At 33.9% G+C, this 25,450-nt stretch overlaps 1 protein-coding gene across 3 annotated transcripts in view; it reads right to left on the bottom strand.

The window, feature by feature from the left end:
• LOC124962933 (E3 SUMO-protein ligase RanBP2) overlaps nucleotides 1-25,450 on the bottom strand; it is a 64,263-nt gene that overhangs the window by 24,778 nt on the left and 14,035 nt on the right. For 2 of the 3 annotated variants that reach the window (XM_047522168.1, XM_047522170.1), the window contains exons 2-19: nucleotides 23,195-23,262; nucleotides 21,765-21,876; nucleotides 21,176-21,328; nucleotides 18,367-18,597; nucleotides 17,684-17,829; nucleotides 16,369-16,561; nucleotides 14,746-14,833; nucleotides 12,688-12,897; nucleotides 11,603-11,784; nucleotides 11,340-11,515; nucleotides 11,057-11,180; nucleotides 9,782-9,943; nucleotides 9,428-9,565; nucleotides 9,206-9,352; nucleotides 8,193-8,372; nucleotides 8,027-8,110; nucleotides 4,409-4,544; nucleotides 442-536 (exon numbers count right to left, since the gene is read on the bottom strand). In XM_047522168.1, coding sequence (XP_047378124.1) covers nucleotides 442-536; nucleotides 4,409-4,544; nucleotides 8,027-8,110; nucleotides 8,193-8,372; nucleotides 9,206-9,352; nucleotides 9,428-9,565; nucleotides 9,782-9,943; nucleotides 11,057-11,180; nucleotides 11,340-11,515; nucleotides 11,603-11,784; nucleotides 12,688-12,897; nucleotides 14,746-14,833; nucleotides 16,369-16,561; nucleotides 17,684-17,829; nucleotides 18,367-18,597; nucleotides 21,176-21,328; nucleotides 21,765-21,876; nucleotides 23,195-23,262 — 2,625 coding nt within the window. The remainder of the gene's footprint in view (nucleotides 1-441; nucleotides 537-4,408; nucleotides 4,545-8,026; nucleotides 8,111-8,192; nucleotides 8,373-9,205; nucleotides 9,353-9,427; nucleotides 9,566-9,781; nucleotides 9,944-11,056; nucleotides 11,181-11,339; nucleotides 11,516-11,602; nucleotides 11,785-12,687; nucleotides 12,898-14,745; nucleotides 14,834-16,368; nucleotides 16,562-17,683; nucleotides 17,830-18,366; nucleotides 18,598-21,175; nucleotides 21,329-21,764; nucleotides 21,877-23,194; nucleotides 23,263-25,450) is intronic. The other variant, XM_047522169.1, reaches the window with a different exon arrangement.

A 25,450-nucleotide genomic window follows, 5' to 3' on the forward strand; every position in this document is an offset into this window, starting at 1 on the left:
ACTTGCCCAAGGTCACAATAAGCAGAAGAGCAAGGGTCTAACTGCATCCCAACCCACTGTCCTCAAAGCCCTCACATTCAACTACTGCTGTAATATTGGGTCTTAATCAAGAGTTATATAACCACATCAGGTGCAGAAGTACTTACCACACAGTGGTAGAATAAGGACATTTCTAGTCCTATTTCTGTCAAAACAGAATGATAAAGGACCCAACACCACCACTCCCATTTTTAAAATATTTAAAATGTTCACATTTATTGTTATGTGACAAAAATAACATGACTAAGAAGGATAATCTTTGTATCTGGAAATAAATGGAAAATGTCAGTATTCTGAGGGATATTGTAAGTTTTAATACTGAACTACTCCTTGAATTTCTTGAAAGGACGCCTAAACAATTAAAAAAGAAAGTTATAAATACATAAATTATTCCTTTGTTACCTTTGTGGGAGTAACATTAGCTGCTGGTCTGAGAAGATACTGGGAATTATATGCTGGTGACTGACTATAATATACTGAAGGGCCAGTAGTTGCAACTAAAAAAAAAAAAAAAAAAGAAAAAGAAAAGAAAAAAGAAAAAAAAAGAAAACACTGTTAAAATCTATACTACAGTTACAACTATCTAAACAAGAACTATAAATACAAAAGTAATAGAAACCAAAGAAAGAATTAACTACATAGTTTTGTTTTGTTTTTTAATTTCTACATATCAAAATACACCATACAGATTATCAAATGACAAACTGGGGGGGGGGGGGGGACTGCTAGAGCAGGGCACAGTGTCACACTGTGCCAGTAATCCCAGCAACTCAGGAGACTGAAGCAGGAAGACTGTAAGAGTGAGGCCCTTTCTCAAAAAACAAATAAAACAAATAAACAAAGAAAATTTAAGAAGGATTTGGGATATAGCTCAGTGGTAAAGTGCTACTGGGTTCAATCCCTAGTTCCAAAAAAAGGAAAGGAAAGGAAAGGAAGGGGAGGGGAGGGGAGGGAAGAGGAGGGGAGGGGAAGAAAAGAAAAAGAAAGAAAGAAGAAAAAAAAGCTAGATGTGACAGGAACAATAAGAAAATAACACTGATTTGATTAGCAAGAACAAGTGCTTAACAGGCATCAAAAAAGGAATAGAGGAAAAAAAAATCAGTAGGGCATAAAAGTATAGCAGGAGCAACAGCAGAAATACTACAAATACAATAATTAAAAGAAGGACTTAGGAACCAAAATGCATCTGATGGCTTCAAGGACCATTAATACTGAAGGGAGCCTCAATAATCTTCAGAATGACAAGGCTGCATTTTGTAAACTCAAGCTTTTACTGAGAATGTTCAGATCAAAAATCACCTGACAAATTCATGAAAAGGATCTCAACAAGTAATACAAAATGTTCCTTGGCTTAAAAAAATAGTAATAAAGATATAAAAACAATCATGTTGATATGCAAACTATTTGCTCCATCTATTTTTTGAGTTTTATAGGAAACCAAACTAAAAGGCACTCATATTATGCACTACATTCCTGTGCTTGATCTGTTTTGACAGTTTTATCAGAAAATAAAACAAGCAAAACACCTTTATGCCTATATGTGAAAGAAGAATGGGAAATTGTGACTCTAGATGTGCCAAGCAATTGATTCTGAAAAAGCACTGAAGAAGACCTACAAAGGGCTACTCAGAAGCCCAAGTCTGAATTTGGAAAACTAATGTGAAGACAGTTATTTTGGACTTATTTTGAGGAGGAGGAAATAGGAAAAGAACAAGATAATAAATATGTGCCAAGAATTTTAAAAGTCTGCAAATTAACTGCAGGGACTTTATAAATGACTACTACCTCAGTGGGAAAAACAAATTAAAGAGTTCTTATAAATCTACTAAAAATTATCTAATAAAAAAAAATCACTACATGAATACACAATTCAGGAAAGAAATAAATAAGATTATGTTGAGAATGAAATTTTAAAAAATTTTAAGACTGATGTCATTTTTGTTTTTACAAACTGACTAAGGTTTCTGTAAATTGGTAACAGCCAAGAGAGCAAAGATGGACACTATGAGATACTCTTAGTAAGAGGAAAAGCTGAATTTTTAAAACAGCCAACAATTCTAGAATGTTTCCAAAGCATTATTTGTGACAGCACAAACCAGAAACACAAAGAAATAGAATCTGCAGTACTTCCACATGAGGAGATACCACATATTCACGAATAATATTTCCAAATAATACTTTTTAAAAATGCTTGAAACTTAAAGTAACACTTAAAAAGCTGGCAAACACATCTATATACAACATAGTAACATAGTCATAAAAAATTACGTAAAGAAACAAAAAATTCTCCAAAATGATAATAGGATTCTGATAGGAAGGTAGTTTTTAGTTTATTTTACACTGTTCACTACTTCTGAATATTTCCTAATAAGCTTATTCATCTTTTTTAATCTTATTTTTGAAAGACAAGAACCATCTTGGTATATTTTACTTCTGTTATGGAAAAAATGTCTATGAACACACAGATATTAAGAGACCTGGGCGCTCTCCCTTTTCATGACACGAAATTACTTTGAGACCCTGTCAATAAGCCACTTGAGTCTTTATTTTCCTCAGCTGTAAAATGAGGATGTACTACTTCATATTTCATAGGGTCATTTTAAGAATAAACAGGACAATGTCAATGTTGTGTTTATATGCTTATAAAACCAAAAGACCTTTTATACCTACACACAAAAGAATTAATTGTGACCCACAAGGTACCAAATGACTTACTGCACACAACCCAAAAAAAGGCCTAGAAAAGGTTAACCAGTCTATTTATCCTCACTATACAAGGCTCTAGACAATGCACAGGGATTTTAAGTGAGCAGAGTCTGGGCTCTAAATATCTCATATATTTATCTTTCACTATGACCCTTAGTAAGTTTGCCTTCACAGGATTTTCTATTATTTGCTTGCCTTTAGAAGACACTGTTCTAAGAGGATACAATGGGATTGCCTTAAATATCGTTTTTTACTATGAGCCATCACACAAATGGACTAATAATCTAAACTAAATCTGCTTATTCTAAATTTTTCCTGGGTTAAAAGCAAGTAGGAAAAATATATGTATACATTACTACAAGCTGAGTATCCCTTATCTAAAATACTTGGGATTAGAAAGTAGTGTTTTCAGATTTCAGAATATTTGTGTATATATAATGGGATGTCTTGGGGATGGAGACCAAGTCTAAACATGAAATTCACTCATGTTTCATATATACCTTAAATACATAGACTGAACGTTATTTTATGTAATATTTTTAGCACAACAGTATTTTGATTGCAACCTGCACATAAGGTCAGATGTAGGATTTCCATTTCTAACTTGGTATGTAAAAAAAAGTTTCAGATTTTGGAGTTTTTAAGATTTACATATTTAGAATGGGATGCTCAGTCTGTAGCATTTTGGAAGTTTGTCTCAAGTAAGACAAATCTATTTTTTATTGTAATTTCTAACTGCCTGGAGGCAATGTATCATACTGGCAAGTGGCTTTGAGTCAGATAACTAGAGTTTGGATTCCAGATCCATTAATACTAATGGGTAAGTTACCTAATCTTTCCACAGTCACTTCTTCAACTATGAAGTTGGGATTAATAATGGTATTACCACTGAGTTACTATTAAAAAATGAAATTATATATGCAAAGCACTTTTGCACATAACCAAATCACAGTAGGCACTATTAGTAATTTTGGTTCATCAGGTGTTTGCAATATATGGTATAAATGTCAAAGATATTCCCATACCTACCTGCACATAGACAAATGCTCCTAATTATAGAGGAGTTTTATCTCCAGGTGTCAGACAGGTTAACTTACACAGCTAGTAAGTGACAAAGAACTACTGAAAAACCTAATGTAGTTTAGTTTCAAACTCCTTTTCTTTCTGTGTATAGTACTTCAAATTAAATTCTGTATTAATGTTCTGCCTCTCTTTATATCACCAAAATATTCTCCAGAGGTTTATGTTCTTAATTAGACATCTCTTGGTGCATAATTATATTGGTTAACATTTTTCAATTTAAGGAATAATCCCACCTCAGATTCAGCTTATCTGAGATATACAATCAAGGGTTCTTTAAGCCATGATATACATGAGATCAGATGAAGCTTGATTTTTGCTTGAAGTTATAAATTCTCAGTACCATCAAATACAGATTTTTAAGTAACATGTAAGTAGTCATATACTGACATGAATATCAACAAACATATAAACAAGCTGATTTTATAATTTATCTATTTAAATGAAAAGGAGACTAGGGATAGAGCTCAGAGATAGAGCACGAGGACCTCGGTTTAATTCCCAGCAATGCACAAAAAAAGAAAAAAGGGGGTGAGTGAGTAATCTTATCAAAACCTGGGGATTAATTCAGTTGACAGCTCACCTGTTAGTGGAGCCCCATGAAAAGTCTGTGATCCTTGATACCCATCAGGCACTGGGTCTGGTCCATAATTCTCTGTGGGCCAACGATGAGGAGACGCTGAGTTACTGCTATTTAGTTTCAACTCCTGCATTTCTTTCTATTGGGAGAAAAAAAGCAAGTAATTTTAAATATTTTAAAATATCATACAGGAAACAATGCCAGAACGTAACAAATATTTAAACTTAAAAAATGATGATCTTTTAAGAGATACTATTTTTCAATGAAATCTGGATAGCAAGAACATGATCTTCAATTTGGTGAAATTTATCCATTCCCATTCTTTCACTCCTTAGTTCCACCTACCTAATTCATTCACTCTAACTTTAAACAACTGAATAACTTACTAAATTACCTCATGTCCATTTTCATTCTACACTTGCCTACATTAATCTTTGTAAAGATGAGCCCCAGCCAAGACACTTCCTGGCTCAAAATAAACAAGGTCTACAATTAACTTCTTTTTTCTGACATTCATGGTCCTCAAGTAGTTTTAACCTAACCATCCTGGTCAGTGTTTCCTTTCCATGCTGCTGTATTCTTTGGTCTATATGGACTACTCAACACTGAAAATCAATTCTTGATACATATCATCATATAATGTAATAAACTAACAATAATTCTCAAGGTGATATTCAAATGCTCCACCAGCCAAAAAGGACTGTATTTGCTCAGAAGTTATTTGCTATTTATGTTCTAGGTTTTGCACTTCAGAGTTAATGCTAATACACTTTAAGACAGGCAGCATAACTCATACCTTAAAGCAAGAAAGATATGCAGGAAATCTGATCCAGACCTACTCCAGAAAATGTTTTTGAATATCACTCTACTACCTAGACAAGAGGGCAGTTATATTGCTTTCTAATATAGCTATCCAATTTGTTACTTTATAAACAACTAAATGATGACAACTTATCTACCCCAAAATCCACAAAATGTCCCCTTACAAAATGGGCACTTATCAAGAAATGGTTTCTTTTTTAAAAACAACAACCAAAAAAAAAAAAAGAACTATATCGGCGTATCAGACAACAGGTGATAAGTTTCAAACTTCTCTCTCTTAGCCCAGGAATCACACCAGTTACGATAAGCAAGATAAGGAATAAATCTAGCACGTCTGTCTATGGTCTTCTTCTAGAAGTGTCAGAAACAAAAACTTCCCAGAAAGTCAACTATCTCAACTTCAAGCTAAAAGTTTTCTCACTTATCCACCTACTATACCTACTCTAGAAATTGCACATTCAAGAGTAAGAAACTGGAAGAATCTACTGGAAAATCTTACTTGTCACTACTGGTATCTGGTTCATAGTTTTAAATTTGCAATCCATGCTATAATCATAGCTCTAAAAACTTAATGAAATGGAAAATGCGACAGGACAGGATTTCAACAATTTTCTCACTTTTCAGACGAAAAGTTGAACAGACTAAAGTCAGGAAGGGACTGGTCCAAGATCGTTAAGTAATGGCAAAGTCTGTAATAGCTTCTTGTCCAATGAGCATGCAAAAAAATCTACTACTAATTCCAATTCAAAGAACTAAAGCCTCTTTGAATACTGTGATATAAAATTGATTTCCTTTCATAATAAAGTCAAATTCATATGAAAGTACTTATTAAAAAGATAAAAAGACTTTTGGAAGCTTAAAGGTCACTTTTCAATTCCTAGCTATAAAGCTGACATAGACCTCATTCACAGTCAATTTGAGATATTAACTCATAGAAAAAAGTATGATTAGTTTATTTCAGTAGTTTTATTCAATCATTTAGGAACCTCTGTGCCAGGAATCAGGGTATGTTTCAGATAAAACAGTCTCTGCTTATGGATATTGTGGGATGGATATATCCCAAAGCCCCTTTATCTTGAGACAGGTCTCCCTAAGTTCTCCAGGCTGACTTTGAACTTCTGATCTTACTAACTTCGTTTCCTAAGTAGCACAGGTATACATCACCACATCCAACAACAGTCTCTACCTTTTTTCCTTCCACATTTTTTTATTGGTGCATTACAGTTGGACAAATTAATAGGACTTGTTGTTACATATTTGTACATGCACACAATTTAACAATATAATTTGGTCAACATCACTCCCCAGCATCCCCCGCCCCCCACCTTCCACCCCTTGGTCCCTTTCCTCTACTGATCTCCCTTTGATTTTTAAGAGCTACACCCCCAACTTTGTTCTTTTTCCCTCTCTAGCTTTCACATGAGAGAAAACATATGACCCTTTGCCTCCTGAATTTGACTTAATTATTAGCTTAATATGATGGTCTCTAGTTCCCTCCATTTTCCTGCAAATGACACAATTTCATTTTTCTTTACAGCTGAATGAAACTCCATTGTGTGTACATATACACCACATTTTCTTTATCCATTCATCTGCTGATGGGCAATTAGGCTGGTTCCATAGTTTGGCTGCTGTGAATTGTGATGCTATAGATCTGGGTATGTACCTATCACTGTAATAAGAGGACTTTAATTTCTTCAGGGTAAATAATGAGAAGTGGTATAGCTCAGTTCCATTCCTCCACATTGATTTCCATATTGGCAGTATTAATTTATAGTCCCACCGACAGTGTACAAGTGTTCCTTTTTCTCCACATCCTTCTTTTTGATGATTGCCACCGACTGGTGTAAGATGAAATCTCAGTGTAGTTTTGATTTACATTTCCCTAATTGCTAAAGATACTGAATGTTTTTTCATGTATTTGTTGGCCATTTGTATTTCTTTTTTTGAGAAGTGTCTGTTTAATTAATTTGCTCATTTATTTTCTAAAAATACTTTTTAGATGTTGATAGACCTTTACTTTATTCATTTATCTATATATGGTGCTAAGAATCAAGCCCAGTGTCTCACACACACTAGGCAAGCACTCTACCACTGAGCCACAACCCCAGCCCCAATTTGCACATTTATTAATAGGGTTATTTGGTTTTCCAGTATAAAGTTTTTTGAGCTCTTTGTATATTACAGATATTAATCTTGTCAGAAGAGTAGCTAGCAAAGAGTTTCACCCGTTCTGTAGATTCTCTTTTCACATTCCTAATTGTTTCCTTTGCTGTGCAGGAGCTTTTTAATTTGATGTGTTCCATTTATTAATTCTTGGCATTATTTCCTTAAGCTTTAGGGATCCTACTGAGAAAGTCATTGCCTGTGCCTAAACACTGGAGTACTGACTGTGTTTTCTTCTAGGAGTTGCACAGTTTCCACAGTCTTTGATTCATTTTGAGTTGATTTTTGTGCAGTGAGAGATAAGGGTCTACCTTCATTCTTCTACATATGGATAACCAATCATCCCAGCACCTTTTATTAAAAAGGTTGTCTTTTCTTCAGTGTTGTTTCTGGTACCTTTGTCAAATATCAGAGGACAGTCTCGATTTTTTAAGGACTCACAATTGATGGAGGGGGTCAGACACATAAGTAATTTCAAAAATATGGTAAGGGTCAAGACAAAGATATGTAAAATACAGTATGATTCTATAGTAGTATGGTAAAGGACATTCTGAGCAACCCTAGAAAGTGAGGAAATAGTCATGGAAGGAAAACAGGAAGAAGAAGCATAGTTAGAGAAATTAAGTGATTTACCTTAATAGCTTCTACTTGTTGGCAGATCATTTTCAACAAAGAGTTCTGATCTTCTGCCCATCGAGGAGGTGTTTTAGGAGAATACTAAAAAACAAACAAAAAACAGCATCTAGTACAGTTAGAACAGAAGCAGCATATTCCCCAATGGAGTGATTAAATTACTTACCTTGTAACTTTTACTTGGTGATAGAGAATATTTAGTGGGAGACGGCGTAGAATGTTTTATTTCTGACTCTGCATTTCGCAAACAACCATTTTTATAAAGAGAACCTCCATCACTATAATCTTCAAGTTCCTGCATTACTGAGTTAAGCATCTCTTTTACAGACTCCAGAGGCACAGGCAACTAAAAACAAAGGGCATTAATCAAGGGTTTAGTTTGCAAAAATACCAAATTAATATCTCTAAAACAAACATAAAGATTCTACTTAATCTGTTTAAATTTTCATCACTTTTTAACATGTACTTTATACTTTAAATAATGATACATATAAAAGTATCATTATCTTAAGTCAGCTGACTCTCAAGTCCATACTATTTCTATTACTTCATGTAACAGTAGAGGACTATAAACCTCACAAGTTTTTCCACATGAATGAAGTAAATAAGTTACTGGTTTTTCTTAAATGATTTTGAATAGAAAGAGAAATACATATGTTGGAATGACCAGACAATGTAAGCACTAATCTAAGCAGCAACACAAAGTATGTGACAAAATACTCAGAAGGAAATCTGAACATAAATGAACTCTATCAGTTTGATAGTCTGAAACTTCTGACAGCTAGAAAACAAATGAGTCCATAGAAGATGATCAGGATAAGAAGCAATGCTCTGAAATTTCTCATTTAAGCAAAATTTATTAAGAATTAGTCCTGAGGTTTCAATATTTGTTTTGATTACATTCTAAAAAAACAAAATTAATAAATGTCTACCTTAAAAACCTTTTCAATTTCCCAACTACTTTCCTAAGAGTATATATCTAGATTACCAAGTTGGGGTGGGGGCGGAACCCAACCTAAAAAAAAGAAAAGTGAATTAAGCATTTACTCACTCTTACACACCTCTTCTGTACACCAATAAAAAAGTGATTTGGGAATCACCAAAATATAAACCAAGGCAAAAAAATCCATTATCCAGTTATTAATATTACTAAACTACAGATAACAAGCTGTAACTTACTTTCTGGACCACTGAAAGATTTGAATCACTGTCATCTAAAATCTTTATTAGGTAGTCCCTGGTCTTACGCAGATAATTTTTACATTCTTCTTGTTCTTCAGGAGAGAGAGAATCATTTTCAATGTCTTCTGCTTTCCTGTGAAAAATCTATACAAACAGTGGTTTTATTTAACAATTAGACTTTAAAAACAAAAAACTCTTAATTCAAGTACATTTACTTACCAGTGCAAGATTCCAGTAAGAAACAACACTTTTTATAGATTCAAAAGCAGTCATAGCATCTTCTATATTTCCATTAACCGCATCCAATATAGCAAAAGTTATGTGTGCATCTTCTTCATATTCACCAACTTCAGATACCTAAACGCATTTAGTAGTTTTTAGTCAAATTGCTTCTATTCAGCATATTGAACCCAAATGATCTTTATTACTCTTTCATGTGCTATTTTATGTCAGCTAGGAGATTATGAAAGCAACCACATCATTAAATAGCAATGTATTTCAGCAGTTAATATCTCTTATCTCTTTGTTTATCAACTGCAAACATAGTTAATTTGCCAGGGGATTCTCAGTTACCTGAATGTCCACACTATGAAAATGTTTAAACAGAGGATCAGTAGGTTCAGGAATACTGCTCTTCTTTTTAATTGTCTTCAATAATGGTAAAACTTTCTTCCAATAATGAACACTTCTGCTTATGTATTCCCTCTGATCATAAAAAGAATTAAGACTGCTGCCCTAAAATAGAAAGTTAGAAGCATACAACTTTAACAAATAAATATGATCAAATCTAAATGTTCATTTACAAATCCTAAGAACTGGTTAAAACTTTAAGTCAAAATGAAAATAAATCTCAAGTATTCTGAGTATATACCAGAGAACAGTCCAATATTGATTCAACTTTTTTTTTTTTTTTTGGGGGGGGGACACTAAGCACTAAACACAGAGGTACTTACTCACTGAGCTATATCCCAGGCCATTTTTATTTCTGATTCTGAGATAGGGTCTCCCTAGGTTGCTTAGGGCCTCACTAAGTTGCTGAGGCTGGCTTTGAACTTGTGATCCTCCTGCCTCAGCCTCCCAAGTCACTTCTGGGATTACAGATGTGTGCTATTATGCCCTGTAAGAATCAACTTCTAAACACTTTTGGTGATACTAACAAATGAGGCAGCCTAATCTGTAGGGTTGTCATTTTTAGATAGCCAAAATCTGTTTGAAAGTGTCAAGAGTTTGGTCAAAGAACTATCCATCAACATCCACTCTTGACTCAGAAAAGATCTCAAATAATTATAAAGAGCTATAATGCCCTTACCTATAAAGCCTTAAGCTAACCAATGTGTAAAAGAATTTACAAGCTGGATGATAATTATCATACCTTGCCGGGTATGGTGGCATGCACCTGTAATCCCAGCAGCTCGGGAGACTAAGGCAGGAGGATCGCCAATTCAAAGTCAGAATCAGTAATTTAGTAAGGCCCTAAGCAACTCAAAAAGACCCTGTGTCTAAAAAAAATATAAAAGAAGAGCTGGGGATGTGGCTCAGTGATGAAGCACCTCTGGATTCAATTCCTGGTACCAAAAAAAAAAAAAATATATATATATATATATATATATATATTTATATATATATGTATGTATATCATAATTATTAAGTAATAATAATAAACACATACTTATATAACAATACTATGGATTATTCTAAGTGCTTATGTTTATTTAACTACATAAACTCATTTGTAGCAAAATTAAGAAACACTTGAACTGGCATTAATATTAACAAACTAGTATTCTTGGTTTTTCAAAATTAAGACAATGTTCTTTAAAAAAAAGTTTACACTTAAATGTGACTCACTGTTTTCTGAAGGCATTTTGCCCAGTGCACAAGCAGAGCAGGTTGGAGGCCATGTTTTTCCTGAGCTCTTAGAGTATTTATTTCATGCTGAACTAGAAGTCGTAATTTTGCTGAGGTTCCAGGTCTAAAAAAAGTTTTATTTAATAAAATTGCTTTAAAGACACATAGTTGAAAGCTAACATTGTAAGTTAACTGTCATATTACATGTTAAATCCTCATGAGAATTAAATGAAGTCTCTTATAAAACTGAAGTTAAAAAATATATCTTTGTTTTATTACTTACATTGCTTTTCTGTGAATCAAGTTACAGACTGCATCCCACCAAGATTTTTGTCTTTCTGTACAAAGTTGTTTACACACAGGAAGTGGCAAGCACAGTGGCTGATAGGAGCTGTAGTGAGAATTACACTTCTCCTTCAACTGTAAGTGGCTGGTATATATTACTCCAAGTAAAAATACCTGTTTTGTTTTTTAAACAAATTAAGTTCCATTAGGAAAAAATTAAATGAAACTCAAAATATTTAATTTGTTAAATTCTTTGCTTACTTCAAGATCTAAAATACATATTGATTCAGGTGCATTTGTTTCAAGTCTTGCGGTTTCTTGAGGCAAATGATGAAAAAGCTGTTTCAGCCATTTTCGAATTGCAGGTAAAGTAGGCAGTGAATTCCACTGCAAGCCAAGCCAGGTAAGGTGCTGAAGACTACCATTGTGTGCTCGAACAGCACCTTAAAAAAAGGAAAAAAAGAAATGGCCTGAGGTTTTGGAAATTTTGTTTATGCCATTAGTTTTGCAAATAATATAAACAACTAATATAAAATGTTTCTTAATTACAAATCCTTTTCTGTGTCAGAGATGGGGGGCAAATCTGTCCTAAGCAAAATCTCATGTTCTTTATCAAATGCATTCACACTTTGTAAATAAAAATTTTAATAAATCAGTTCTGACTGAGGAAGTTCTCTTTGGGCTAACATGAGACCTGCCATAAAACAATAAAACAAAGTCTACTGACAGAAGTCAAACAAAGAATGCCAATCTAATCAGTAATCTTAAAACAATAGATTTCCCTTCCAGTAAAGAGTCCTTACAAAGAATACTACTATATTTATCCAGTAGTGTAGTAAAGAGATCTTTCCTTCTGCAAGAAATTCACTACTGAAAAGTTTATGGGCTTCTAAAAGAATGGAGGTACAACCTTTCTAGCATTTTGGCAACTTACAAGAGACTTAAGATGGTCATCTTTTTGTCTCAGTAATTTTGTTTTTAGAAATCTCTGTGGAAATAATTTTAAAGGCAGATACTTTACTCAATCACAGTATTTTTTAAAGTGAAAATAAACTGGAGACAACTTGGATACCCAACAATAGTAAGCAAAATAAAACTCATAAAAAAGATTATGCTGCCATTAAAAATATTAAAGTTTTAATATTAGATACTATGGGGAAAAATTCATGAAATAAGCAATACAAGTAGTATAACCAACTATTCAAAGAAAAATATATGCCCTCCAACCCCTAAGGAAAAACAAATCTAAACATTATTTCTAGGTAAAGATATTATGGTAATTTATTTTCCTCCTAATATATAAAGGATTAAGATGTAAAATATTGCCTATGAAAGATACAACTTACCAACATCATATCTAGCCAAATTACCAGGCTCTGGGGCTTGTACATCAATGTTTCCAATATCATCACTACCAAGGAAAGATTTATCCTTAGGTGACTGACTAGAAAACAGAGCATCATACAGGGCAGACTGCCCACTTTTATTAGCAAAAGATTCCACAACCTCCTTTAAAAAATCTTGCTTGCCACGACTTAAGTTTAGCAACATGTGCCCTGAAAAACAAATTAAGTTATTTTCACCATTTTACAATGAAATACACACTATTTACTCGCAGATCTCAACGTTTCATTCATATACCCAAGGAGGAATTAAAATGGTTATCTCAGACCTCACTTTCCAATAAAAGGAAAATACATAACAAGACAATACATAAAAAGAATAAAAAGAACATAACAAAATAAAAGGAAAGAAAAAAGAAAGGGGCTGGGGAGATAGCTCAGTCGGTAGAGTGCTTGCCTTGCAAGCACAAGGCCCTGGGTTCGGTCCCCAGCACCCCAAAAAAAAAAAAAAGAAAGACAGAAATGTGTATGGAAAATACCCAAAGTATTTGCATTTTAGACAAAAAGTATAGGATTTAAGTGGGCACAGGACAAGAAGCAATCTCTAATCCTCAGATTTGATATGCTGATTTCTACATCTGGCTAACCAAAATCATCCTCTTTTTTTTCCCCACTTGTGGTGCCAGGGATTGAACCCAAGGTCTTGTGCATGCAAGGCAAGCACTCTACCAACTGAGCTATTCCCCAATCCCAGAATCCTCCTCTTAAACAGTATTTCTTTCCAGCACCCACTACCGGAAATGTTTTTATTTCATAAGTTTTGGGTAGAGAATCTATTTTAAAAACACTTCTTGGATTTAGCTCCAACATGGATTAACTCTGAAAATAATGCATAGTGAAATAAGCCAATTACCAAAAAAACATATAATATAATTCCATTTATATGAAACATTCAGAATAGGCAAACTGAAAGAGACAGAAGCAGATTAATGATTGTCTAAGGCTTGAGGGGACTGGGGTAAACAAGAGTGACTTCCAGTGGGTATAGTGTTTCTTTATGGGGTGATGAAAATGTCCTAAAATTAATTGTGATGAAAGTTGCATAGCTCTTAGACCATACTTAAAAGCATATAAATACACAAAATACACAAAATAAAGATCCATCAACAACTAAGAAAATATTAAAATAAAAAAAAACTATGAGATAAGAGAAATGTAAGTTTCAAGTGACAGCTTAAGTATAGACCAAAGCTCATGGCAACTTTGATTTAATATTACTTCTTGCTCTTTACAAGGTTCACTCAATTTTATATCCAAATTGCTCTCTATGGGGCTGGGGTTGTATATCAGTAGCAGAGTACTTGCCTCACATGTGTGAGGCACTGGGTTCAATCCTTAGCAACACATAAAAATAAATAAATAAAATAAAGATGTTGTAACCATCTACAACTAAAAATTTTTTTAATTTTTTTTTTAATTTTTTAAAAAATTGCTCCCTGTGTTAAGTCTGATGTTTCTTCACTAGCTACCCTAATATACTGGAAATACACCTACAAATTCCCAGAGCCTAAGAAAATGTAACTACATCTCTTTTAGTTTCCTAAGTTCTCAGCTCTTTTAAGATACAGATCCATATCTTCATGTTTACGTTCCCCATAGCAGTATTTTATAAGTACCTGGTGTTAAATGTTCGGCAAATGAATAATTACACTTACTTGAGAAGTAATCTCAAACAGATGAATGCTCTAGAAGCTAGATTAGTGAAAGGTCAAGGAGTTTCCTCTATAGAGAATAATTTCAAGTATTTGTCCCTTTTATAGTCCCTATTCTTATTATCCTTATATGGCAAAAAGAAACAAGTAAAATTATGACAAACTATCTCCTGGACACAAATAACATAACACAAGATGTACCCTAATGAGGAAATTTATCTTTTTCTTTTTAATTAAATCAGTTAAAACATTACTATTGGGCTGGGGATATAGCTCAGCTGGTAGAGTGCACAGGGCCCTGGGTTCAATCTCCAATACCGCCCCCCCCCCCAAAAAAAATTACTATTACCTGATTGGCTGAGACGATCATGGGCCATCATTTCCAGTAAATTCTGTCCAGCTTCTCCTTTTATTAATTTAATCTTTGGTCTTGGGACCTGACAATTTAAGAAATAAAAATTCAGTAGTACTTATATTCCTAACAGTTACATGTTCTTTCCTCTCATACTATACTTTTTTTGATAATGAACAATTAATGGGTAAAATTCACTGAAAAACATGGCAAAAAACTGAGAGCAAGGAATTCATAATCTGTAAGAGATACAGACAAAGAGGACTTCTAGAAAATTTCTAATAAAAGCACATTCAAGTTCAACACAGAGGCACAGCCGGCAATTCCAGAGGTTAGGAGACTGCAAGTTTGAAGAGACTCAACAATTTAGCAAGGCCCAAGAAACTTAGTGAGACCCTGTCTCAAAATAAAATATAAAAAAGGCTGTGCTGAGGATATGGCTCAGTGGTTAAGTGCCCCTGTGTTGAATCCCCAGTACAAAAAATAAAATTAAAATAAACTTTTGATATTTACACGTATTAGTGATCCTCAATGCCTTTATACTCATTTTCAGTACTTAATACATTCCTTCTATTCCTTCTATTGACTAGCACATAACACTGTGAGCTGAATATCATTATAAAAAGGTCCACACATTAATTATAACATGAACTAGACAGAGGAAACTTCTTTTCTCCCCCAAGCCAAAAAAAAAAAAAAAGGACTCTCTCATGCTATCTTTTTTTTTTTTTGGTACCAGGGATTGAACTCAGGGGCACTCGACCACTGAGCCACATCCCCAGCGCTGTTTTGTACTTTATTTAGAGACAGTGTCTCACCAAGTTACTTAGTGCCTCACTTTTGCTGAGGCTGGCTTTGAAGTCTGATCCTCCTGCCTCAGCCTCCCAAGCTGCTGGGATTAAAGACATGTGCCACCATGCCCAACTTAACAATCATTTTTAATAAACCAGGTTTAATGCCCCCCCTTTTTTTTTTAAGATTGCTAATTCCTTTTCATTTCAGAAGTAAAAGAGTTCATTAAAGAAAACACTAAAATGAGAAAAAAATGTTGGAAAAGGGGTTTTAGCCAGCATCCCATCATCTAAAAATGAGGCATATTTCCTTCCTGTCAAGCTCTATGTATAAGGAAAACTTTTATGCTTCCAAAGAAGCATAAAAGTCATATATGTTATATTTTAACATATATGTCATGTTATATTTTATGTCTATACTTTTCAATTAACATGTTCAAATGGTAATCACCACCTTCTATCATACCTTAATCACACCCCCAAATTTGCCTTCTTGTTGGGTCTTTGTTATATGTATCTTTTTGAATAAAAATTTATCCATATCTGAAATTATGTCTTTATTATATGTTCCCAGAAATGGCAATGCAAACTAGTCTTTGAGTAAGCCACGGCAAAGTAGACTGTCAAAAGCAATGTGTCAAAATACCTGATTCACCAGCCTCACCATTAATACATGTATATATGTTGTTATGTTCAACCTAGCAAACTAACTTCATTCTAACTTTAATTCTACAAATATATTCACATATATTCATTGCATATCAGAGCACACCTCCATGCTGAAATGTCAGTTATTTTTATCAGACTCAGAAATCTGGAAAAGACTTACCTGAAATGCTATGAGATAGCACAATGCAGCCAGTTCAGAGAGAGCTCGCCACTGTATATCACTATGCTGACCCATCTTCAAAAGCAGAGAACCAGCATGCAGGTAGAAATGTCCTTTCATTTCTAAGAAAGTAACTGACAGTTCATCATTTCCACCCACAGAGGATTTCACAGATTGAAGAGCATTATCAAACCTGCAATGTTAAAATGTGAACAGTAGTCCATACCTACTGAATTATGAATCATTTTCATTTTTAATTTAAAATAAATTTAATAAAAGTTTGTCAAGCCTCATCTTCCACATTCAGACTCCTAATAATCCTTATTCTCTAGTTTATAAGTTATGAAGCATCTAGTGCTTATTTTTATCCTGCATATTTCTTATACTTAAAAAATTCAGGGAACTGGAGTTGTGGCTCAGTGGTAGAGCACTTGCCAGGAATGTGTGAGGTCCTGAGTTCAATCCTCAGCACCATGTAAAAATAAAATAAGGTACTGTGTCCACCTACAACTAAAAAAAAAAAAAAAATACACACACACACACACACACACACACACACACACACACACATATTTTAAAAAAAAAAGGAACTAGTGGCCAGGTGCAAACCTGTAATCCCAGCAGCTTGGGAGGCTGAGACTGGAGGATCCTGAGTTCAAAACCAGCCTCAACAACTTAGTGAGGCCCTAAGCAACTAAGTGAGACCCTGTATCAAAATTAAAAAAATAAATAAAAAGGCCAGGTATGTGGCTCAGTGGTTAAGAGCCCCAGGGTTCAATAACTATCATCATTTAAAAAAAAAAAAAAAAGTCCCATTTATACAAAATAAAATGTAGTATACCAATTAGAACACTCATTTTAAGGCTTGACTCATTACGCCAGAACTGAATAAGGCTAATTTTAATCAAAACTGAACTATCAGAACTCTCTAAAAATCAAAAGTCATCCTATCTATTTGGGAAGCTAAAGCAGGAAGATTCAAGTTGGATATCAACCTGGACAACTTAGCAAAAACTTGTCTCCAAATAAAAAAGGGCTGAGATGTAGTTCAGTGGTAGAACACTTGCCCAGCATGCATGAGGCCCTGGATTCAATCTCCAGTACAGTAAAAATAAATTAAGTTATACACAACTAATTATTCCCATAAAAGATGTCAAAATAATTTTCTCTCCAAGTTTTACAATGTATTAACTATAATTCCTGGGTATATTATAGAAATAATGATGCTATGAAAGAAGTTTAAACTAAGGAAACAATTACTGCAAAAATAAAATGTGTAATTTATGCTAAAATATTCTCCTCAAAGTCAACGTACCTTTCCAGTAATTCTCTACTTTCCTGAACATCTCTGGTGGAAAGTGTAAGTAGCATAAGGTTAGCATAGGCCAGAAGTAAGTCTTTATTGGTTGTTCGCCAGTCATTTTTATCAGACTCCAAACACTGTAAAGATTCCAGATATTCCTATTTTGTAAGAAGAACAGTATAGTCAAAGTCACAAAATTTTATCAAATTTTAAGAAACTGACCATAATTTATTTTCGCAAATTCCCTGACACATTCCTAATCACATTTCTGAAAATATATTGCTTCTTAAATGAGCCTTATAAATCAAAATACAAACAATGTATTTGTCATATTTATTCCTCAATCTATTCATTGTGAATTGAAATGATCTAGTAAAGATCTCATTTTATAGTTGCTCTACATCAATTAAAGAAATTTAAGTGCTAAAAGGCAATGTTTAGAGTCCAAAGAAATATATGTTGCCTATATAGAAGTGTAGAGCCAGGCACAGTGGCACATGCCTGCAATCTTAGCTACTCAGGAAGCTAAGGCAGTGGGACTGGAAGTTGGAGGCAACTTGGCAAGACCTGGTTCAAACTTTTTTAAAAAGGGAATGGGGAAGGGATGTCTGGAGATGTAGTCAGAAGAACCCTCCTGAGTTCAATCCCTAGTACCACAAAAACAAAAAAGGGTAGAGACCTAAGTTTTTACATACCGTAAGGGTCTGTACAACACACAAATTCCAGTCTAAACTTGAACGCAAAGCTGTGTTCCTCTCTGCCTCATGACAGTGAGCTACAGCATCCTTCAGTCTTTTATTTGATCGATACAGCTCCACCAGTCGGATATTCACATGGATGTCATCAGGTCTTGTATAAAGTTCTGACTGAATCAAGTCAAAAAGTTTATTCCATCCATCTTCACCTTTACAATCTAAAAGCTGTTCCTATTTGGGGAGAAAAACAATTAATTCCAAGAAACAGCTGTGCAATTTTAAACAAGTCATGGGACATGCACAACATTCTACTGTGACTGGCTTCCCGCTGCCACCAAAAACACCATCCTACACACCTTTAAATTAGTCCCTTCAAAGAACTGCTCCCAGAAGCTAAAATTTGAGAACTTTACAGAGACAGAAGCATTCAGAATTACTGCAGTAACTGTGGTTGCCCATACGAAAATGAGACTACTAAGACTATACTGCCTTACATTCCTGCACAACTCAGTCACCAGCAGGAGCCTAGGCCTCCCCAGTGGATCCTCACCCTTGTCTTCAAATTACTCTATACCTCCTCGTCTGAGTCAAGCCCTCACCCTCTGTTTACCACTGTTCTGCTGCCTTCTCCATCTTCTCAAAGCACTGCTTCACCTAGAGGCCTTAACTATACAGAGTATCATGTCAAAACATCCCTTAACATCTCTCTGCCATAACAGCTTTCTCCCCTAGCGTACTCACTCTCCATTGCCACCTTCAAATCATACCCCACCCCAACCCACCACAATTTTTATAATATTCATTTGGGGCAACAGAATAAACTACTCTTTATCCCTAACAAATGTCATTGGTATTAGCAATTGAAATATACAAGATACACAGTAGCTTCACTGCTCAGTTCTTTAAGCATCTCGTATCCAATGACAGTGTCCTTCATTTCAACTTCAGTCATCCCAAAACTGTATTCTGCTTATACTATTCAGGTCACTCCCTTTCTTATTCTTCCACCTCACTGGGGGCCCACACACCCTCACTGTCACATATATATCCCTCAGCCATGTGAGAAACTCCCTTCAGTACACGGATATCACCAAGTTCAATTAGACACAGCTTACTTCTCTATAACAAGCTAAAATGCAATAACCCTTAGTATTCATATTACTGCTTTCTTGAAGACCCTTTTAACTCCCTCTATCTTTCCTTAGAAAAACCCTACCAACTGTTTTCTTTGTATCAACAGACTACCAGTTGAACAACTGGGGGTAGGGCATATTGAATTTGGGTAATCATAACCCAGGCTGATTTCAATTTCATTCTCTTAAACCTCAAATGGGTACGGCATAGAATAAAATACTATTTTACCTCTAAAAGACTCATTTTCTCCATTCTCTGAATAGATCACTTTAAATCTGAACTTTCCCTCATCATCTTTCAGCCCTCATTTTCAACTGAAGACCTCAATTTACCCTTCACTGAGAAAATGTGAGGCCATCATATGTAAATTCCATTTTACTTAACCCTACTGGCACTCATCTTCTCCCTGCTCCCTCTACTTAACAAAGACCAAGCCCTCCATTAGTGCTGTGTACATCATTCTCCAATCTCCTCCATCAATCTCTTGCCACTTTCTGGACCATTTTCACAAACTTGTACTCAGTCTTTCCTTAATTGCCAAAAACAAACAAACAAACAAACAACAAAAAAAAAAACCCACAAACCCTGGCCATTGATTATATGTTTTAAGTATGTACGTATGTGTGTGTGTGTGTGTGTGTGTGTGTGTATAGCATAAATATAGCACATATACATTAACACACACACATTTACATTTTTTAACATAACCAGAACAATCACTAAGAAATCAATTTCAAAATAAAGGGTTTTTTTTGTTGTTGTTGTTGTTTTGTGGTGCTGGGGATTGAACCCAGGGCCTTGTGCTTGCAAGGCAAGCAAGCACTCCACCAACTGAGCTATATCCCCAGCCCACTCAAAATAAAGTTTTAAAAATTCTATCAAAAACGTGTTATGGCAGAGGGGAGGGACAATTAAAAGAAATACACATTTATGATTCCCTTAATATTGTATACATTTAATACTACATAACAACATATATTTAAAAGATGTTTGCTAAACACATTTGGAAATACTTTTTCCAGAAAAGTTACCTAGTAAACTATATTTTACTCAATAAGGAATAACAATCAGCAAGAACTATGACATAACAACATTACCCCATGTAAATTTATGATTACACAAATGGTATGCCTTTGCGCCATGTACAGACAGAGAAACAACATGTATCCCATTTGTTTACAATAAAAAAGAAAAAAAAAAAAAAAAGAACTATGACATTTAGTAATTACTTCTGAGAAACTTTAATCTTTTGCTTGAAAACCTCACTATCCCATCAGACAATTGTTTCCATTTTTAGATAATAGTTATTAGAAAACTCTTCTGTAATAACTGTAAAGTGTCAACTTGCAGTTAATTTTCACCTAATGAAGCAAAAATATGATTACAGACAGCCTAATTTAAATATTAGTACCACCATTAACTACAAAACTATAAAATCTCTAAAATACTAATTATTCCAGAAGGGTAAATGAGGTTTATCATTTGCAATGCATAACAGTGCCTAGTAAGAGAGTAGATGCTAAGGTTTTAAGAGCAATTCTTTTTAAATATAAATCTTGAAACACATCCTCCTCACTTCAAGGCTTGCTACTGAAAAGTAAATTAGCCTCCAAATATTAGAAATGTTGTGTCTTAGTTTTCTCCTTTCACATATTTGATTGCCTTAATTTTTTACCTTTAACTTATAAATTGCAGGACTTCCTGGGAAAAGTTTAGCTGCTCTTTCAACCCAGTATTTTGCTCTTCCATCAGTAACATCATTTTTACAAAGTAATTCTGCAATCTTCAACACAAGATCTTTTTGTGTTGGGTTTAATTCCACAGAACGCTGACACAAGAAATAATAAATTAGTAAATAATGAATTCCATGTATGTGTCATAAAAACATTTAAAAAATTATCACTACATTCATTAAAATTTTTATTCCTAGATGACAATATCTTATTTCAAAATCAATAAAATTAAAAGTGGCCTGGAATTTTATGGAAATTAAACAAAAAGTATGTTTATATCATTATATCAGGCAAATTCAAAAAACACACCAAAACACCATCTTTGACCATGATAAAATAAAATTTAGAGATGTTAAATTAGTGTACTTTTGGCCAAAATAATTTTAAATCTATTACAAGATGGTAGATACTATTATATCAATGCTTATTTTCATGACATCCATAAAATATGTATGAATTATTCATTATATAAATTACTCTAGGCATCATGTATTTGGCTGCACAAAGGCTTTATTTTCATACTATAATTACCTTATAACATTCAACAGCTTTGTCTGTGTTTTCTTCTGCTTCATAGAGAAGACCCAGAAATCTGTGAGCTTTGGGATCCCTCTCTTGTACATTAATATATGTAGATATGTATCTATTTTAAGAGAGTAATTCAAAAATACAAAACTAAATAATCTTTAGATTATTAAGCTTAACATTTGTACTTAAGTGGCAACTGAAAAGTAAGTACATCCTAAACCAAAGCAATGATTAAAGTATTTTTATTGTTATTCAATTATTGCCTACCATTATTTATTTAGAGTGGAACATGCAATAACTCAGAAGTATTCATATAAATAAATACTTAAAACAAGCATACAGACAATATATATATTAATTTTACCATTAAATGCTACATATGCCAAATGTTTTTTCTAGTGGCACCTACACATAAAAAATGAACATATAGGGCTGGGGAGATAGCTCAGCTGGTAGAGTGCTTGCCTCACAAGCACAAGGCCCTGAGTTCGATCCCCAGTACCGCAAAAAAAAAAAAAAAAAAAAAAAAAAAAAGAACATATAAATTGTTTTTCCTTAATTACATTTTAGTAACACATTAAAGAGTTTTACATATTAATAAGTCAATATAATGAAGTTATCATGATGCAAAATACTTAACTATTTCCCAGACAACTAAGAGAAAATTGTGTACCCTATAAACATGAAAATAATCTCTACTATACTCAGCTAAAGCTGAACCAAAGAAAATTACTAACTATATTACCAAACAAAAGTTATTTCCATTTCTTAAATCAAGTATCTTCTAGGTTTCAGTAACATTGAAATCATGGAAATTAAACCAAGATGAAAACCAAGAGGGAAAAGTCTCACATTAACAAGGATCAAGGATTAATAGTCCTAACGCTGATAAGATAATATCATTTTCCTTTCTTATCAGCATTGTCCTCTTCCCAGCAATGCTTACTAGCTGCCTCCCTCCCAACTTCCTGCTTCAAGTAGCTCCACATTAGGAAATCAGAATCACCAAGTTTCTTTCCTAATGAGAAAACCACCTAATGAGTCAAAGATCCTTTACACAGGTTCCTCTCCTGCTCCATAATCAGAGTTTAGTTTTGTATTCATTGCTCTTTTCCAGCCAAATAAAGCATCAGATATTTAACCAGGAAGAAAATAAAGATACTGGCATAGTCCTCTTTTACTCTAACTCAGGACAATTTTTAGAAAAGTATTTTAAGTCAAAAAAATTCTTGCCCTAGATATAAACACATAGCAACCTTCAGGAAATATTCTAGGCTCAAATTAACAAATCTGACAGAGTGATGAACGCCTTATTCAGGGATACATCTAGATAAAAATATTATGTTCTATAGCATTTCTTCCTATTTCAAACCCATGAGGTATTAAGGCACTAATATTTGAAAACAAAAGTATGTTTATAGTTTGGTACTTACTTTTTAGCAAGATCATATTCTTTAGCTTCATAGTAGAGCTTTGCAAAATAGAATCCTTTCATTGACTTCTGAAAAAAAATTGAATTGTTTTACTTTTCATATTTTTAAATATTACACAACTTTTTCATAAGGCCAAATTTGCCCTAACAAGATTAGCATTATTGTCCTTCACATAAAAGGTTAAAAAATTGTCTGAAAGGGCTGGGGAGATAGCTCAGTTGGTAGAGTGCATGCCTCACAAGCACAAGGCCCTGGGTTCAATCCCTAGCACAGCAAAAAAAAAAAAAAAAAAAAAAAATTGCCTGAAAAATGCACATATATTCTAAAAGTAACAATTCCATGTTTTTTTGGTTTTTTGTTTTTTGGTTTGTTTAAGTACTAGGGATTAAACCCAGGGGCATTTTATCACTGCCCTTTTTATTCTTATTTTGAGACAGTCTTGGTAAGTTGCTGAAGATGACCATGAACTTGGGATCCTCCTGCCTTAGCCTCCCAAGTTGCTGGGATCACAGTCACAACAACCAACTCATGATTTCATGTTTTCCAATTCCTATCATAAGACAAAAACTTCAAAAATAACAAAAAACAAGCAGACATCAAAAGTTAAAAATTCATATCAGACCCAGGCATCATGATGCATGCCTGTAATCCCAGCTACTTAGAAGGTTGAGGCATATAGGATCACAAATTTGAGGTTAGCCTGGGTAACTTAGCAAACAGGCACTTGGTTAGTGCTTGCCTAGCACGCCTGAGACCCTAGCTTCAAACTCCAGTACCTCACCAGAAAAAGAAGAAAAAAAAAAATCTTATCAACCTTAGAAACCTTAAGAACAATGGGTACCTATGCACTCTTCCCTTTAAGAAAACAGAAATAAACTTTTCTAGGGAAAGAGGGGGTTTCTGGTATACCCCCTTTTCTACCATGTGTAACCCCCCTGGGAAGAATAAGCAAACACTTCAGATCCATTATGCACTAGAGAGTCCCTGGTCCATGGACTATTCTCTAAGTATTTTTATTTTTTTTTTATTTTTTTATTTTTTTGTAGTTGTAGATAGACAGTATGCCTTTGTTTGTTTTCATGTAGTGCCAATGATTGAACCCAGTGCCTCAGACATACTACACAAGCCCTCTGACACTGAGTTGGAGCCCCAGCCCCTATTCTCTAAGTATTTTACACAACAAGGAATCAAAAAGGCAGGGGAAAAAAAAAAAAAAAAAAAAAACCTGAATTCTTCAGGGAATAAACCAGGTCCACACCCTGGCTCTTTAGTTCCATAAACTCCAAAGTCCAGAATGCATGTACACACACAATTATGTTCTAGCCATAATGTAATAAAGAGTACTCAACTATCACACATCTTATTTTTTAGGACTATACGAGGCCCAGGGAAAAAAATTGGTATATTAAGTTAAAAAAAAAAAAAAAAAGTAGTCTATAGAAAAATATGATTTCAAGTGTATATTTTTCAGTAGATATATATGAAACTATAATTACCTCTGAATTACAAAATTATATAAGGACTTTTTTGTAGTTTTCAAGTTTCCTATTATAAATTCCTATTACTCAAAAGAGGTGTTGACACAGTGTGGTTTCTGCCCAGTGCTCCCAAAGTCAAATGAAAAAATATTATGAAGACAGTTAAATGGTAGGATAACTGATTGTTTTTCACCTAGTTAGAGAAGAAAAAGTTTCTTTTGTAAATTCCTACTAATCTTTAAGGTCAATAAATACCTTTTGTGAAAGGTCTCATTAAAATTAATCAGTAATGAAGTCAAAATTCCAAAACGAATAAACTCACTGAACATATATGACATATAAGTACAAACCTGAAACTTGCTAGTTCTGGCACCTACTTGAATTCTTTTCACCTTTTTACCTGATCTTTTCTAGGAAAAATTGCATTTTTTTAAGAATATTAAAAGATAGTCTAAGTTTCTTAAAATTTAGGATTTGTTCACTGGGCCTACAATTCACCAGGTACTGCTGCAAGCAACAAGAAATTAGCAGTAAACAATAAGCGTCTTCAGGATGCTTACAATTCAGGTGACAAATATCATATGGAAGAGAGGGGTGCTATATTATAGTATTTTATCAATTTATAGTATCTTACATTTTAAGAATCCAAAATCGGTATTCATTTCACAAATCACAGGTATTCTAACATTATGCCTATTTAGTTGGCAGTGCTTGTTCTTAGCTGATAATAATGATGAGACATAAGCAATGGCATCTTAGATTCTGCAAGAGATGTTAA

This window comes from Sciurus carolinensis, chromosome 13 (assembly GCF_902686445.1).
Source record: "Sciurus carolinensis chromosome 13, mSciCar1.2, whole genome shotgun sequence".
Lineage (NCBI taxonomy): Eukaryota > Metazoa > Chordata > Mammalia > Rodentia > Sciuridae > Sciurus > Sciurus carolinensis.